We start from the raw sequence: 17,347 nt of genomic DNA on the forward strand, positions 1-17,347 counted from the left end.
TTGCTTTTTTACTGCCCTGAAATGGTGATTAAAGGCTTCAATGTGTGTTTTTATATACTTCTAACCCAAGACAAGTTTAAGTAACTATTAGTTTGAGCCCTCCATTCATTTTCCACTGCTTATCTGGGTCTGGGTAGCGGTGTCAGCAAGCTAAGTAAAATCGCTGCTCAGCACTTTCTTTTGGTATCTGATTTTGGATCAATGTTAGTTGTTGTTTTGTGTTAAAAATGTAGATGCATTTAGTCAAATTTCCGCTGAGTGCAGCTGTTTTTTTTCCCCCCTCCCTGAATTTGCATTGTCTCATTTTCAGTGTATTTGTTGCTTTATTAAGTCAGTCCATGAAGACACAGAACTTGCTGTTTGCTGAGGTACACAAATGAAAGATGTCGCTTAGTATGTAGCAGCTGCATTTGTGAAACAGGTCAGATATGTGTGGGGCAGCTGAGAAGATTTCACGGCATGATACTTTGGACTGCAGATTTCCTTAGAAAACAGGTCATTAGGTGGGTCATCCTCCTAGCTTTCATTGATGAAATGGATACTGCATCTGAGTCACATCCTGTAGCTCCCTCTGGGGAAAAAGATCTTCCCAAGTTAGATTATTTGCTGCTTTTAGTTGTGTTTATTAGTCCCTTGGTTTTTGCAGTTATGTTCCTGAAAACGGTTGTTAAATGAGGAAAGTATATATTTATTTAAATGAGCAGAAACCTGTTTTAAAGCCTTAATGCTGCGGATTTATGATTAATTACATCTCTTGTTTTTCCCTTCAGGATCCCGTCTGCGCCAGGAGGACTCCCCACCCCGGATTGTGGAGCACCCCTCTGACCTGATTGTATCCAAAGGGGAGCCCGCCACTCTCAACTGCAAAGCGGAGGGGCGGCCCACCCCGACAGTGGAGTGGTACAAGGATGGCGAGCGGGTGGAAACGGACAAAGATGACCCACGTTCTCACCGCATGCTGCTGCCCAGCGGCTCGCTTTTCTTCCTTCGCATCGTTCATGGACGACGGAGCAAACCGGATGAGGGAGCCTACGTCTGCGTGGCCCGGAACTACCTGGGAGAAGCCGTCAGCCGCAATGCATCTTTGGAAGTAGCATGTGAGTCAAGAATCATTCTCCTGTTCCTTCTTAATGTCCTGTTTTGCTCGTAAAATGTAATTAATTGGCTTGACAAAGAAAAGTCTTGATGCCGCTGCTTCAAAATGATGGAAAGACCGGATTTGCATTTAGCACAAGACGACTTTTAAAGTCAACATGATACATTTTTATGTCAGTTACACATTATAGAAAAGTCATTGTCTTCACTCTAGGGAATAACAATAAACAAACTAACATTTAATTTGCAGTCACTGTAATTACACTATTTTTAGAGCTGACTTCATGTTGTTTTCAGTGCTCACTCCATTTGCAGCCACTGTAATAATTTCCTGTAAGTCTAAAGGGGACAGTTAAGCTGTGCTGCGGTTTCATAATGTCGAACATTTTTGGTGGGATAATGAGTTGTAGAAAATGAGTTTCTCAGCCTTGGAGTTGATGAATTTGATACGCTCTTAGCTGAAGGGAGTTGTTTTGAAGTTGTGTGCAGACCTTTAAGTTGGACATAATGCTACTGGCAGACTGTTGGAGAGGGACAGTCACTGGTCTCCTCACAGGTGAGTGGGGGTAGAAAGACAAGCACAGCTCCTGATGGACATTTAACTCAGATCATCTGTGTTGGTGAACACTGACAGGCAGAACCTGAGCTGTGGATCAAATTACCTTTGAAGATGAGCCTACCCCCCAGCAGGCTGGGCTTCCTCTCGAGCAGCTCCCAGGCATCTCAAACTGCCCATAGGATGGAGTGAAAAGTCACCCTGTCCTTATGTTGTTCTGAGTAGAGATACTTAATACAGCCCCGTGTTGCAAATAAGGACTGTGTGCTTTGTGTCGCATCCACAGCTTATTTTAATTACTTAAATTACATGATTTGTCATAGATTTTTAAGTTTTAATATCATGAAAGTGACAAATCTCTGCCATTGTAGAGTTAACTACAGTCTAATTAACTTCTGTCAGCAGTTTAGTAAAATGCTGAGGTTAACTTCCTAGTTAACATACAACAAACAAACCTAATTAAATGTTTGGCATGTTTCAACAGAGGAAAGCCGTAGAAACATCTTCCATGTAATAGAATGCCCTGTAACTGTATTTCTCATGTGATTACAGTGGCAGCAGGGTTCGTAGTTAGTTTGTGATCCTTGGGAAATGGAAATGGAGGGGGGTTGGTCTGTGCCTCTGATCCAGTGCCCTGCCTTCCCGAGGGCTTTCCACCAGCCCCCAGGTGCTAACTGTGTGACAGCAGCTTGATCTATCGATTGCTGTAAGAGGGTTCTCCCAGTCTAAATGAAAATTCATGAAAAATTGATGAAGTCTGCAGATTATTTTATTTTTCCTTTCTCGCACTGTTTCTTAACCTTTCTTTTCGGTACTCTCTCTCTCTTTCTCTCTCGCTCGCTCTATCTCTCTCTCTCTCTCCCACCCTTGTAATATGGGATGAGCAGCCGAGGGGGTTGAATAGAGGCATTGACTGCTTGAATGGCTTAAAGGTGAGGGGTGAGAGGTCAGGAGGCCAGGAGAGGAGGGGATAGCAAGGTGAAGAAATATGAACACACATCTGATGGGGATTACTAGTGATGCTGGGTGTGAAAGAGAGGTTCGGGATAAAGACGGAGGCCACACACAGGGGTACAGGGCTGTAAATTTTTATCGCTGTGGCTAGAAATTACAGTTTTGCCCAAAAAAAAAAAAAAGTATACCCTTAACTCCCACTAAGGCTCCACTTTTATCTCCATGCAGCACACTATCATAAGGCAACACTAGAAATGTACACATATCCACATACCTTACTTTGCACACATTCCTATTATTTTGTAGCCTGTAGCACTTGGCTAATGTACTGGTCACCTTGCATGTACCACGATGGAGGTGAACACTTCCCATTATGAAATAAATGTGCCTTAAAGGAGTATAAACAACCACGCAGCATCTTTGCGTTTAATAAGCCTTCTAAGTGGACTCTCTGGTTCATATTTCATCTGCTACCTGAGGTCTAGCCCTACACGCTTTACCAGGATAATCTTTGGACACAAATGAAACAAGCTGACACCAAACTAACCCTTCTGCTTTTAATAGTTCATTAAAGTGGCGTCACATCTTCCAGTTCCGTTTATAGACGCTACTACACCACATAACAGTGTTGTTCATATTGACCTGACCTGACCTGACCTGAGGCGTCGCAGTTTGAGCTTGATAGCAGTGCGGGCTTGACTGAGATGGAGTGTGGCTGCAGGAGAAGGCTGTGCTAGTGGGTCAAGTGTAGTTCAACGGGGCCAGTTGCTTGATTATAATGTGACACTGCAATGAAGCTTTATTAAAGGAGAACAGTGTTGGTATAAATTACTTGATTATGAGCAGATCAGAACCCTCGGAGGCACGTTGCAGAAAATGGAGAAGAAGGAAAGAGATTGAAATATACAGGTAGTGTATTATGTGAAGACATTAATGACTTGTTGCAATTTTAATGACAGGTAATTCTAGGGATATTGAGTTGGAGTGTCCTGAAGCTGATCTGCAGCATTGGTGTCTGAGTCAATCAGATGTCAGGCCTCGGGCAGAAAAATGGTCAGAATCAGTGCAGCGCTTCATGGTTTTTTTCCATAGAGTGATATTCGTTGTTTGATTGCACCTTGTCTCTCCCTTTTTCTTAAGCATACACTAGTATTAGTCTGTAGTAAGCAGATAAAATGATTGTGATCTTTATTTAAAAAATGATATTCACAGTTGAGTATTCATTGTCAACAACAAATGATGATGATCAGTTATATTCAACCTAAACTATGACCTTTTGAGGTTTATTTTCTTTGTCTATTTTGGGTTTTTGCAGAATTAAGGCTGGCAAAAATCCCTAAAAGGAGGGAGGGACATTTGGTGGAGCTTACTCCATGCTTGGTTTGTTTTGGGCCCTTGGCTTTCTCAGCTTTCTCTTTCAGCCAGGTCTTCAGGGGGCTAGGGGAACAAAAGGGGGGTGGGGTGCTAAATCCCACGGCATTGGCTTTACTGCAGTGATTAGCTTTATCAGGTCCTGACATCCGTCTAGTGATTGTAAAGCCAAAGCTAATCGCACAAGAAAAAGCAGCATTTAAATCTGTATCCATGTTGAACCGGGTTTGCGCTTATGATACGTCTTGTAACAGCGTCTGCCTCCCTCTCTCTCCCTCTCCCCCCCTCTGTCGTATTGAACACACCTTTGCCCCCCTTCCGTTCACGAGTGGTTGAACAGGACCCTGGTGAGATAATTGAATTGCAGTTCTGAAACAGATTGAACTCTGTGTCCACCGAGCAGAGTGGCGCTGCAGCATGCTGGACATCAAGCTGGGCAACACTCACCACTCAGTCTGTTGGAGGAGGAAAGGTGGAGTGGAGAGGAAGAGGCCTCTGAGAGGTGCCTCTGCATTATTAATGTGGACCAGATTGGGGGTACTCGTGTCTTTGCTGTACTTCGTCCTCCATTCATGTCTCCTTTAAGTGTGGGACGTTGAGCACACATTGTTCACAAATGAATGGACAAGAGCATGAACTGCATGAACTGCCCTGTGTTATCTGGGTCTGTGGTGCATGAGCAGAGTGTGAGGATAATGCTTAGACATCACTTTGCTGAATTTAGGAAGAGATTTCATTATAGCTGTTGTTCACTGTCCTGTACTGCGGATGATAAGAGAACTTGTAAACGTGTTGCCTAGAGGGTATCTGAGCAGTCTGCTTTGTAATCTTACTCCTCTTCAAAACTGACTGCAGGCCAGCTCTATGGGATGGATATACTGCACGTAAGAGGGAATGTGCCCCCTTTTCTCTTTTCAGAATAAACTAGGTCAATGAGCAGGTTCATAAATCATTGTGAAGCCTGTGTCAGAAATGCTAGCTGCAGCCACCGCTGCTGAATAAATTGCTAGCACTGCGAATATCTGTGTATATGTAAGTGTGACAAGGCACACCTGGGGCGATAGGATCCCAAGGAAAATGTTAATTAGCGCCATCTTTGCAGGTGGATGAGTAGCATACGTACGTGGTGCTCCAGATACTCGCATGCAGGGTGAACAGTTTCACTTTTAATTGAGTGTCAAATGTGACTCAGGCCCTCCGACGTGCATGTGGCTGCATGTGTAATAAATACATATAATCGTCGGGGGAAAAGGCATCACAGAGGAATGAAGACACGCATTCTTGAGGTGTAGATCCATACCCTTGCAGCTTTGTTCAGTCTATAACCTTTAAAAATGCAAATGACACCGAAATGAAACAGATGTCTTGGGTTGGTTCTAAATGCAGCTTGGAATGGGACTGGATGACTTTTAAAAAGGTCCTTTGATATCATCTAATGTACCACTTCTGCAATTAAGTGAATCGTTAGGTAGCATTTGGTACTCGTACAACAAGGTAATTAGCAGGAAAATAGAGTTGGGAGAGGTGTGAGTGGCGAAGAGAGGAGGAGGGTACCAAGCTGTTCCTGTTGTGTCCAGCATGAGGGGAAGCTAATAAAGGGACAGGCCAAGAGGAGCAGGCCAGGTGGGGAGTCAGGCTGAGCTGCACTGCCGAGCCTTTCACAAGCTCATCTGGACTCATTATTCCAGATCAGAAATGAGAAAATGGAATGACAAATACACACAAACAACAGACGCTGGCACACTCTCACACATGTGTACACAAACACCTGCCCTCGTGCTTGTATAAACCTCAGTAGGCTGAGGTTTAATCTGCGCCGAAGACCTTGAGAAATAATGAAGGGTAATGAAGGAAGCAGCAACAATGCAGCCATTACGGCATATTAAAGATGCACGCTACAGTTAAGAAATAAAACAGTCTGGAAAAGTGATCCCAGTCTAATTTGTATTTAATGTTTCACTCACCTGTACATCTTGGGATGTCTGATCTGTGGAACACAGATTTGAAGACTAAAACAACTGTTACGGGCTTGGATTTCTCAGAAACAAGAAACAGGGATCCTTTGACATTTTTTTCTTCAATTGATTCATTTATTGATCTCTTACTCTTCTAGCACTCAGTCAAATAAATGAACCTCTACTATATACTTAACCAACATAGAATTCAGGTCCTTACATATAAATATCTAAAAAAAAAAAAAAACCTGGAATGGTTTAAAAGGCATGTTAACTTTAAAAAAAATATCACAAATCACACTATTTATAACAGGCAGTAACTAAAAATACAAAAAACTGTTGGATTTCCAACTTTCTTTCTTTCATCTTATCATGTGCAACTTTCAGTTTTGTTAGGCCAAACAACCATATATAAACTTAGAATTGTGATAACTCATCAAACTCATTTTATTCAATGTGTCTTGTTTAAAATAATTGCCCAAAATACCATTTGTACCAGCTAGATTCTGTAAAAAAAATAAAACCCAACACAACTATGAAGCCATTAGTAACTTAGCTGACCAACAGTCTCCTGACAAAAATCTAAGGACTTTACAACAAAACTGCAGGCTGTGTTTACTCATAGTCAAAAGTAGACAATAATAAAAACAAGTGAAAATATAAGTAGGAAAATATCTATAGAATGTAGAGTTATAAGCTTTTTTTCTCCCAGTACTGATAAAACCTGTGAGCAACATCTTTTTCTTTTTAATCATAACAATCTGAGAAATTCAACTTTTAATTGTTTCTTTCTTTATTATGTATGACATAACTCTTCTATACTGTACAAAAGACGTATTTGAGTTCTTTCTACTTGTAGCCATGGTTGTGCTGTTCCCATAAAGTTCCAGTGAAAATGAGCCTACAGTGAGTGAAAAAGTGAAAGGAGGGGGGAAAAAAAGCCTAGAAACTGCCTGGGGTTCAGAGGATTAATTCCATTGTACTATTAATACTTTTTTGCCAGAGGTCACCAAGTTCAGGCAGAACAAAGTAGTAATATAACAGAAGAAACACAAAAAAGTATAGGTTCAGAAAAGGTGGGAAAGTAGTGTGAGAGACGATGAAGGCAGGCAAAGGGTGTGAACATATCTTCTCCTGATAAACTGTTAGAAAGGAAACACCCTGATTAAATGTGCCATCTCGGTGTCTGTGCAGATGGAGTTTGCTGACCTCTGTAAAGAGTCGTGAATTCACTCACACGATGTCCACACACATAGCTCTCTCCAGCCATATACAGCAGCATGCAGATTGTTCTTATCTCTTCTATCAGCCACAGATGGCGACGGTAAATGAGGAGTTCCCCCTCACTGCCCAACTCCTGTGCAATGCATGGGAAGAGGCTGACCTGCAGAAAACACAAACAGGAACAGAAATTTGGGGAAAACAAAGTCCCACGGGGAGATAAATCATAGGAATACAATGCGGTCACTGCCAGCTCTGACCTTTCACTGTCACACACACACACACACATGAACTAACACATTCACACGCAACTGATAAGTCCTGAGACTGCACTTTTGCTTTCCTCAGCGGGCCTCGTGTCCCAGCTCTGACCTCCCCTGCTCCACCTAGGGAAATAGATCGTCTGTTACCTCCTTACCTTCAGAGTACAGTTCTCTACGAGGGAAATACTGCACGCCTAGACTGTGGCGGAATAATGACAGCTGTAATAGAGTGGCGCAGCAGGAGCTGAGGACAAAGATGGAAAATGTGGTGAGAAGGTTCAGCAAGGTGGCAAAGAGATGGAGTGCTAAGATCCAAGTTTGGGATGACCTTTGGCCATCTTTCTCAGCCCCGTGTCAGTCCTTTTGTCTCTTGTCCTTTCAATCCCCACCTCTCTACTTATACCATTGTGTCACCTTCGAGTGTACAAACTGGATTAAACAAGTGTGTGGCGCTCCGTCATGGATGCCATGGTCCGTCAGCAGAGGAGTGAGCCGTCAAGCAAAGAATGCTGAACCAGCCGCTTCTCACGCCCATTAGTGCCCGGCAAGATGAAGCACCCGTCGCACCGGGTTTTGTTGTGTTTCTTTTATACACCCGACTCTCGCTCCTTCACACTCTCCCTCTTTCTCTCTTTATAGTGACACTTTTATTGATGGCCTCTCCACTCTGACAATGCAGGTCTATTGCTTTGTCTCTCCTGCCTGCCTTTTTTTTTTTTTTTTTTTTGCCTCTTCTTGCCTCATTCTCCTTGCCCCCTCCACCCCCCATGTGTCTCATCACCCATGCCGCACACCGTGGATGCTTGCTCTGCAGTGAGCGAAAGAATAAATCTTCGCATTAACGTTGAGTCTATAAATTGTACAAGCTTGGCAGCATTGTTGTGAAAAGTAAGCACCTTCAGACAAGTGCATTTTGTACAAAAAAAAACTTACCCTGTCTTGCTGCTTCAGACAGTTTGAGGTGTAGACTGAGCTGTAAATTATTGAAATCTGTCTGCAGGCTGATTATTGATTAACTTTAAAACACAGTCTGGGTGAGAAGGTCTTGCTTTATGGGTGGATTGCACTTTGGTTTCTGTTTTGATATTGACTTATGGTTGAAATTTGTGTTTTTGAAATCTGTGTGCAGATTTGTTTTGGCAGTCATCAAATTTTCCAGAATATACCCTTTATCAGTGTGTTGATCTTTTCTTTAGCGTGTGTGCTGATAACCTAACACGTGGTTTCCAACTGTAAGTCTTTTTTGAATTGTTGCACAGGTGTGCCGTTCACTGGGATTTAGATTAATATGTGTGATACCACTCTATTTGTTGACAAATGGGCGAAGGGACAAGTGAGTGATAATAATATTAATCAAAAATGTGACCCTGAGTTTAATCCCTGTAGACCGCTGCGTTCTGAGGGTGGCTTGCCATTGAGTCCAGCCGGGATTGGATCCTCTGACCCCTGAAGGACCCTTTGCCCTCTCCTATCCACCCCAGATCTCTGTCATACTATAATTCCTTAACCCAGCGCTACCCTCCGATGAATGTGTCCCTGTAGTGACTGACCTCCCCCACCCACCTTCCCCTCTTTCTCTCAGACCCTCTGAGACTGCCAGAGATGGTAATCCATCATATGGAGCTAGGAGGAGGTGACAGGGTGGAGGGCTGAAGTTCAGGCACTAGCTGATACGGGTTTGAATCGAATGTTGCAGAAATTGATTCACCCTCTGGTGTGTGGAACGCCGTGTTGTTTCTGCGCTGATGTTCCTCCTTCAAATGCCCATTATTTCCATGGTTACTTTCTCACACACCCTTAAACACACATTCATTCACACGCATACATGCTTTTGCGCAACACTGTAGAGTGCACAATGCTGCTGGGGATTGGTCCGGTGAAAGGGTCAGGACTGAGCCAGGCCCACGATTCAGTCTGTTTATTTTGGGTTACGACTGTCACATTGCACACTGGCGCTCTGATGGATTTGTCTTGTTGAATGCGATTGTGCACGTACACACCTTTGCACAAGTGCACGAGCACACTCCAAAATGCTTAAGGTAAATGGCTTTTGTGCCTGTTTTTCTTGTTGTGCAAACATTAAGGACAGTCCCTCCTTAAAGTAGCCCTTGGGAAACATTGGAGATGCGACATTTCAGCTTCATTAGATTCTGAACTGAACTGTGAGAGAAAACTGGGGGAAGGGAGGAGAGAGAACATGAACCCAAACTACAAACTGACCATAGATACATCCAACCTTGTTAGCCTTGTGGTTTGAGAGAAAAAAAAATATCATTGGGGCATTCTCTGTCACAGCTAAATTTTATTTCTGCTGATTTATTAACTAATAATTCCTCCTTTCATGTAGCTATTTGTTCTCTCCATGCAGCACCTTGCAGTGAACCATTACTAGGCTTCGCTTGCCCCTCTTCTGTGCTAGAGTTATCGTGGGTCTGTATGTGTTATGACTTGGTGATCTTTCCATGGCGTGAACAGATATTGTGTTTGGCTTGAATTACATTTGCTGTAAGGGACACCTATCAGCGACCAGAGCCCTCAACAGCTGCAGATCAGAGTTGAAACCTAATCATCCAGCCTCTGCTGTCTCCCTCTCTTCCCCTCTCCTTCCTTCTCTCTTTCCTTCTCTTTTCTCTTTTTTACTCTCTCCCTCTCTCATTTCCTTTCCTGCTGTTTGAAAGTGATACTCAAAGTATTTTGGTCACTTTCAAAAGTGAAGGGAGAGACAAGATCAAATGTTTAAGAGAGTAGTTGCTAAGACAGCTGTGGTTCCATTCCACTTTACAGCCTGACCTTTACATGACTGTGCTGCTGCATCCATTGGGCATGTCAGCAGAGGAAGTTCCATGGCTGCTGTGTCTAGTTGAAGGTGACCTTATGTGTTGCAGAGCTAATGGCTTCCTATTTCAATGTGGAGTGTGTCCTAACCGCTGCCTCTGCCTGTTAGACTGCTCTGGGATCAGTCCCAGGCTTGGCCAAGGTGAGGGGAGGGGGCGCAGAGGTTTGATGTTGTTCATTCATTCACCACCAGTACACTGCACGAGCTGCTGCGTCCACCCCATTGAAAAATAAACGTCAAAAGTCCTCAGCTGCGGGGACAGGCAAGGACACGTGGTTTCATAGAGGGAAGCTGGCTACCTCATTTATGTGTAATGCAGTGTGACCAGGTGCAGGGAGATGACATCACATGGTGAATGAGACTGGGAGCTGTGGTATGTGTGGCCACCTGCTTCTGCAGCTGGGAGGATGATTAGCAGCTAGCCAGGCTGATTATTAACCAGCCAGACTCTCATCCAGCCAAACGGATAGACAGACAGACAGACCGGGACACTGACAGACATCGCACATTGCCAGATATGAGCCTGCACATTGGTTGGCACGGTGGCGACGAAACAGACTCACCCAGACCACTTCAGCACTAGCATGGCCAAAGGCCAACTGAATAGAAATCAGAACTGCCTATTCAAATGCTAAACAGAATCTTATCTCAGTGCCTCTTGCTGCTGGCCCTCATGCTCTACACTGTACAGGGCAAAGCTATTAACCAGCATGCAGGTGCCGCCCATGTTTGTCTGTGTTTCACTGTGTGTTGATGTGTTTAGATGGGTGTATGGTGAGTCGCTTCTCTTTGCTTGTTGTAGTGGTAAAACATGCAGGGGTAGAACAGTTTGAGTCCAAAAAAAAAAAAAAACATGTCGTATTGTGAGGGTTTTTTTAGTGAATCCTGTTGATGTATTAGTCTAAAGTCAGTGATGCCACACACAACAGTACCCACCACCCAGTGAGGGAGAAATGAAGGCGGTGAATCATCTTAAGCGTGGCTATAATTGCAGGGATTTGTCTTGGATCCACCAAGATCTTCTTTTTCCACAGGAAATGAAATCTAACGACACTAAGTGATCACCAAGGGGTGTGTGTCTAACTGATGAGCGCGCTCATTTGACTCCACCGATCTTTAAAAGCCATTAACGCTCTCCTGTTTCATGCACAAATTAAGCCTCCACACACAGAGGCACAGAGGCACAATGGCACATAGATGTTTGGAGCTCATACACAAAACATGGTTTGTAAAGGCACATATGCGCTTGCACGCTCTCGCCGGCACCCACACACTGTAACAGACACCAATCTCCCGCTCTTCATCCAACTGGCACGGTGAACGTTTGCCCATTTGAGGCCTAAATGGCACAGTAAGGGAAAAATGAACCCCAAGACACCACGTTGTAATGGAGCTGAAAAGAACAGCTTAATTGGCCAACATAAGCTATGCCCAGGCATTAACTGTGAAATTTACATGTTGGCTTTCCTGCCATCTTTCTTTTAAAGGTCCCTGTGGTGTCCATGTGGAACAGGCACATGAATTGCAACACTGATACTTCATGAATATCGATTTGGCTGGTGTTGCTATGCAAGAGGTTATGGAAAACAATGTTATTCAAAACATGCTGAGTGGGATACATCTGCAATTAGTCGGTTTGATAATTTATGCAGCTAATGTGTTATTAGTTTAATTGCTTGTTTTTGGTAATTCATTTATCCTCTGTCACATACAACCTTGTTCTGAGAAAAAAACAGCTTTAACATTAAAAATTAGCTGTGATTTTGAGATTTTGTCGACATGTTAATTGTTTTCATGATCCCTGGATAACTAAACTTGTTTAAAAATATTATATTTGACGACATGGTAGGCTGCTCTTCTTATCAAATTCTCAGACTCCAAGCAGAGGGGAGTTGTCCACATGATTTAGCCCCGTTCATAGCAGTTCAGGGGTTGATAGGCCGGTTGTACCTGAAGGTCCAGATAGGCTGACCCTTGCCAGCTCTGGATGTGACCTCCCATTGATTGACCATCATCTGACCCCATGGCTTGAAAACAGAGCTGCATACAGGTCCATTTGGCAGTCTGGAGAGGATCTCTAGCATACACTGCTAATACAGTTATGCTAGTGTTATTGGGAGATGTATGAAAGGAGAAATAGCCGGGGAAGGCAGGGTTATTCCTGTGTCAGAGGAAGAAGAGCACGGATAATTCAGTTACAGTCTAAGGGATATGAGCATCTGTCAGCTTAGTCATTCTTATAGTGCTCAACTTCTGTTGTTACTGCTGGAACCTCAAAAAACTAGATTGCTGCCGGATTCAACTCATTGCCTGCTTTGTGACTGCTTGAGCTCAGACTGGAATTCTAACTAATCCTTGCCATCCTTTATTTGCCCTGTATTTTAAAATTTTACACGACAAGGATAGTTTAACAGACAAGACATTTTGTGAAACTAAACCTACATTTGCTGAGTGTTAGAGCAGATTGTGTTATCTTTCCTCAGCATCATGCCACTCTTCAACCCCCACTCCTCCTCCATTTCTCACTCACCTCCTAAATTGCAGTTCTCTAACTGGTGGTAGATGATAACAGTTTCAGACCTGCAGCCAAAACGCCCATCCCCATCCCCATTCTCAATAAGAAAGATCAAATAGCAGCATGGTGATTGACTGCTAATAAAATTAGCACAACTTCTCATAAACCTTAATAAGTAACCTGACTCGATAAAGGATGCTGATGAAGGCAGGAGACAGCAATGTAATTGAGAAGACAAAACAGGGGGATATCTCCAAATCAGTTAGCGGTGCCAACTGGGGTGTTGATTATCATAAGTATTCTTGGACCCTGAATTTTGTACCACACCCCCCACCTCACCTCAGCTCACCAGAGCATCTCACCTCTTCCCACTCCATGTGCCAGCAACACCACCCTCAGTCTTCTCTCTCTGTCTGTCTCTTTTCTCACAAGCAGCGGGGGGATGGTTGGCCCAAGAACGTGGCATCATTAACTTCCTTGAGTGGCAGACGTTAGACGTGCGGAGGGCTGTCCTGTCCCACCCCCCTGCTGGGTGTCCCTCAACCCCCATCAGTCCTCCCTGTCATCCTTCATCTCTGCCTTTCTTGCTTGTTCTCCCCCAAAAAGCCATCCACCGATTTCGTACACTTGATGCTCAGTCGAGCATGAACGAGCGGATGCATTAAGGGATGCATATCCAATTTTAGCATCATGAATGTGCCAAGTGATTATTTATGTTTGTGTACACAATTTGAATTATATGTGTGAATGCAGTTGCGGGAGAAGGTTTCTCTAAGTAAATATCGCAAAATAACTGTGATGTTTGAATTATCATGACTGTCTCTTGCAAGTGTAGCAAGTCTACTACCGCACAGCGTCAGGAGTTTTTGTTGTTACCACCAGCGAGGCACGTGCCGCTGAGCTCCTTGTGGCGCGACGCCCTGTCTCATTAATCACGAGCCTTGCGCTGCCTGCAGCCCTGACAGCCCACAACCTGGTGGCCTACTACCTCCCCTCATGTATACTGGGAAGGCTGCGCCATTATCAGCCCACAGGAGGAAGGCAACGCAGCACTGACAGCTGCTGGTGGTCAGCTGAACCAACCCCCTTTTTTTTCAATTGAATCTCCCCACTTCCCATATCCCCCACTAAGCTTTTTGGCTTTCACTTGTCTCGGGTTCACAAGTTTTGAAGCGCCGGGCCAAAGGTCAGTGGATTTGCCAGGTCGTCACAGCAACTCTCAACAACATCGGATGTCAAGAGAGTTGGCTGACCATGACGGAGGCGGGCAGCGAGCTCCGCTTAGCGAGCCATTTCCTTCTGGAGCGCAGAGGAAGGAGGACAGAAGGGGAGAGAACCGCCTTTCGCTAATCAAACTCGCTCCCTCTCTCTCTTGGCGTCGCTCTGTGTCTGGAGCTGATGGGGCTGCGGAAGAAGGGTATTTAGGCTTTTATGGGTGGAGTGTAAAGGGCTCTTTGGGGTCCGAGTCAGGCTTGTACTGTGGGGTGCTGGGGCTCAGAGCGGTGCCGTGGTCTAGTTGTGTCATGACCATGTAGCTGAGCTGTCACTTGTCTCTAATTGGCTTAGATCAGCCCACGAGAGGCTCAAAGCTCACTGACCCACCCTCTCTCTTCCCCTTTCCCTCACTCTCTCACTAGCCCTCTCTCATTAGCTTTTTTTCCAGAAGGCCTGTCACTTTCTGCGCCTGCATGCATGTCCCACTATGAGGCAGGATCCTTGTGAGGAGCAGGATATGAGAATGATGAGGGAGGATGCTGAGGGCAGCTTGATCTAATCCTGATTGGAGACCTGATTGATCGGAGCCCTGGGATCATCTCGGGGTCAATACATGGACTGATGATAACATAGCTCATCTTTAGGGAATAAACCTATCGTGGCACTTTCACATGCCATTACACCTCATGCTGGTCCCAACAACACGTGTATCAGTCATTTTCACCACTACAGCTAAAGATGCAGCCCGACTGCCTCATTTGCCAGAACTGTAATCATTCAGCCGTTCTGAATCCTGCCAGAGTGGGTGTTCTTTCTTGGGCAGCGCAGGATTTACGATGTGCTACAAGGGTTCAGAGAATGACCCTTTAGTGTGCATCCCTGATGGTGTTCTAATTGGATGGGGTGACCTTTCTTCACTGTAATTTTGAAGCGTCCTTGGTCCTTGGGGGTGGAAGCAGATTAAAAAGCAGCAGGGGTGGGCTGATTGATGTGTGCCGCGGTTGTGGATGGACAGTGGCAGGTAGAGGGACAGTAACATATGAGTCCACAGCTGTTGAAAGAGGACGTACAGACTGATACATGGGAGGTTGCCACAAGAACCCCTGACTGATTGCTACCTTCTGGTACATCAGCCGTCGTAAATGCTGCAAAAACTGTGCTTGCTTTGGCTGGGTTGCGGTGGAGGTTAATTGTTTGGTTTGTGTTTTCGTCTGGGGTGTGCCATTTCATATAATCCCTTTTTATTACCAGTCTGACTTTTAATGTGAGAGAATCTTATTGCATCATGATATTAAAATATTGAGACAGTAAGTGAAAATAATGTTGCTGCCAGCACCCTGTTAAGAAGCAAACTCCCAAAAAGAGAGGTAACTGCGGCGGGATGGGAAGTGGTTTAAACCTTATACATTAGACAAAAAATGCACAAGAGCTGATTTATATATTCAACTGCATGTTTGCATTTTTGTAATTAACCAGAGAGGCATGGCACATTGTTGAGAAGACGTAAAAGCTCAGCTGGGAGAAGTAGAGGTGAAGGGGGCAATGAGCCACATTCAGGTGGGGATGTGTGGAGAATAATTTACTATACGCACAACTATATTATGTGCAGCATATATATTCATGCATATTTTATTATTATGCTTTCACAATAGTACAGTCGTATACAGTATTTTTTATGAAAACAACCCAGAGACATAAATATTTGCAGATACAGTATGTTTATCCCTGATTTTGGCTGCTATTTCGCTTTGCATTTATATATGTCAGTGTGTGTGTGTGTGTGTGTGTGTGTGTGTGTGTGTTTGTGTCAATATGACATTTACTTTGCTTTTCTTTGTAGCCAGAATGAATTGAAGTGTGGTGAATGGGGTTGTTTTGGTGCATTGACTGGTGGATCCTATTTTAACAGCGTATGAAGCTGGAACTAATTCCTGCATATTTATTTGGCCTGGTCTAAGCAAGCTAAGCACTAACCCTACTTAAAATTCCAGAGGATACGAACAGGAACAGACTATAGGTGATAGCAAAACAGCTTCATACAGCCTTTAGAAGATTGTGAGTGGAAAAATTCAGAACCTCTCAGAATGTCAGAATAATTTCCTTGCAAATGAGCATGGCAGCATGCATCAATTTAATGTGTTAGAATGTGCCTTTCCAGCTTTCTTTAGTTATTTTTTTGTCATTTAGTCCCGAGCTAATCTGAAAGCTGTTCTGAAATGCAGAGAGGAAATAATTCTCTCAGTAAAAGATAGGGCAGAATGTATAAGACTACAGTCTGGCGGCCTTTAACTGGATTCATCAGCTTGTGTTAATTATTTTCAAATCTTGGCCTGTTGAGTTCAGTTTTATGACTTAATAGTGATCTTCCTGTAAATCAGTTGCTTGGAGTGTGTCGGTGCATGTGTAATCTGCCACAATGTGTCTGTAAACACGTTCTCATACACCTCATATTGATAAAGTCGCCCAATCATCCAGCTTCGGATAAATCATTTATTCTTCCTGCATATGATCCAACATGGGCAGTAAAAAGGTAAAAAAAAGATAAAAATATACGGAGGATCACAAGCCTCATCCCCCAGCCATCTTCCCCAGGCCCCGAGATGCTTTTGTTGTGGACTGCATTCAAAAAGAACGGCTTTAACAACCTAAGCAAATATCCATGAAAAGGCTTGTGAAGGGAGGACCTTGAACCTTCTGTAGAACAGGTGTGTTTTATAGCACTGTATTTCTCCTTTGGTCTTTAATGCTCTACAGTCCTCGCATCGGGTGTGTGTGCGCATGTGTGTATTTCTCAGTGGTTGAAGCTCCACTGTAGCGGTGAGCCAGCCCCAGCAGGAGGGCTGCAGTCAACCCTGTGCCATGTGAGAGCTGCAGGGAGCGGGCTAACGAGGTGTCCAGGCAGCTGACGGCTTTGTCCTGCCGCCTGCGAGTGGCGATGGCACAAAGAGGGTCCTGCAGAGAGTCCTGTCTGTTCTTTGTGTCTGCCTCTCTCCTCTGCCCAGGACTTTGGGCAACAAAAGGAAGCCGTGCGAGAAAGCATTATGGCATCAGGTGGATGAGGCGCTGTGCCTGTCACCCCCCCTCCATTTCCCTTCCCCCCCCTTCTGCCTCTTTTCAAAACCGCAAAAAAAATAAATAAACCATGTACTTGTGTGTTGGGTAGTGTTGACTTTGTGTCTCATGCAGTTGGGAGGCGTCAGTGCTATTTTTGCCAAATAATATTTATCATCAATAATATGATTATTTTATTAGCTTCCCCCTCCTCTTCTCTTGTTCCGTCTCGCCTTTCATTCCTCACCTTTTCCGTCACATTATCCCGAGTTGAGTGATGATGCAGGGGGCAGGCAGTTCTCTGTCATGTGTTTG

General features: G+C 44.2%; 1 protein-coding gene across 1 annotated transcript in view; it reads left to right on the forward strand.

Annotated features, from left to right (window-relative positions):
- Positions 1-920: 920 nt before the first annotated feature.
- Positions 921-17,347, forward strand: part of robo2 (roundabout, axon guidance receptor, homolog 2 (Drosophila)) — a 146,516-nt gene continuing 130,089 nt past the window's right edge. The window contains exon 1 of the mRNA XM_008276643.1: positions 921-1,097. Within this exon, the coding sequence (XP_008274865.1) occupies positions 956-1,097 (142 nt within the window). The 5' untranslated portion in view covers positions 921-955. The remainder of the gene's footprint in view (positions 1,098-17,347) is intronic.

This window comes from Stegastes partitus, unplaced genomic scaffold (assembly GCF_000690725.1).
Source record: "Stegastes partitus isolate 25-593 unplaced genomic scaffold, Stegastes_partitus-1.0.2 Scaffold78, whole genome shotgun sequence".
In the NCBI taxonomy this organism is placed as follows: Eukaryota; Metazoa; Chordata; class Actinopteri; family Pomacentridae; genus Stegastes; species Stegastes partitus.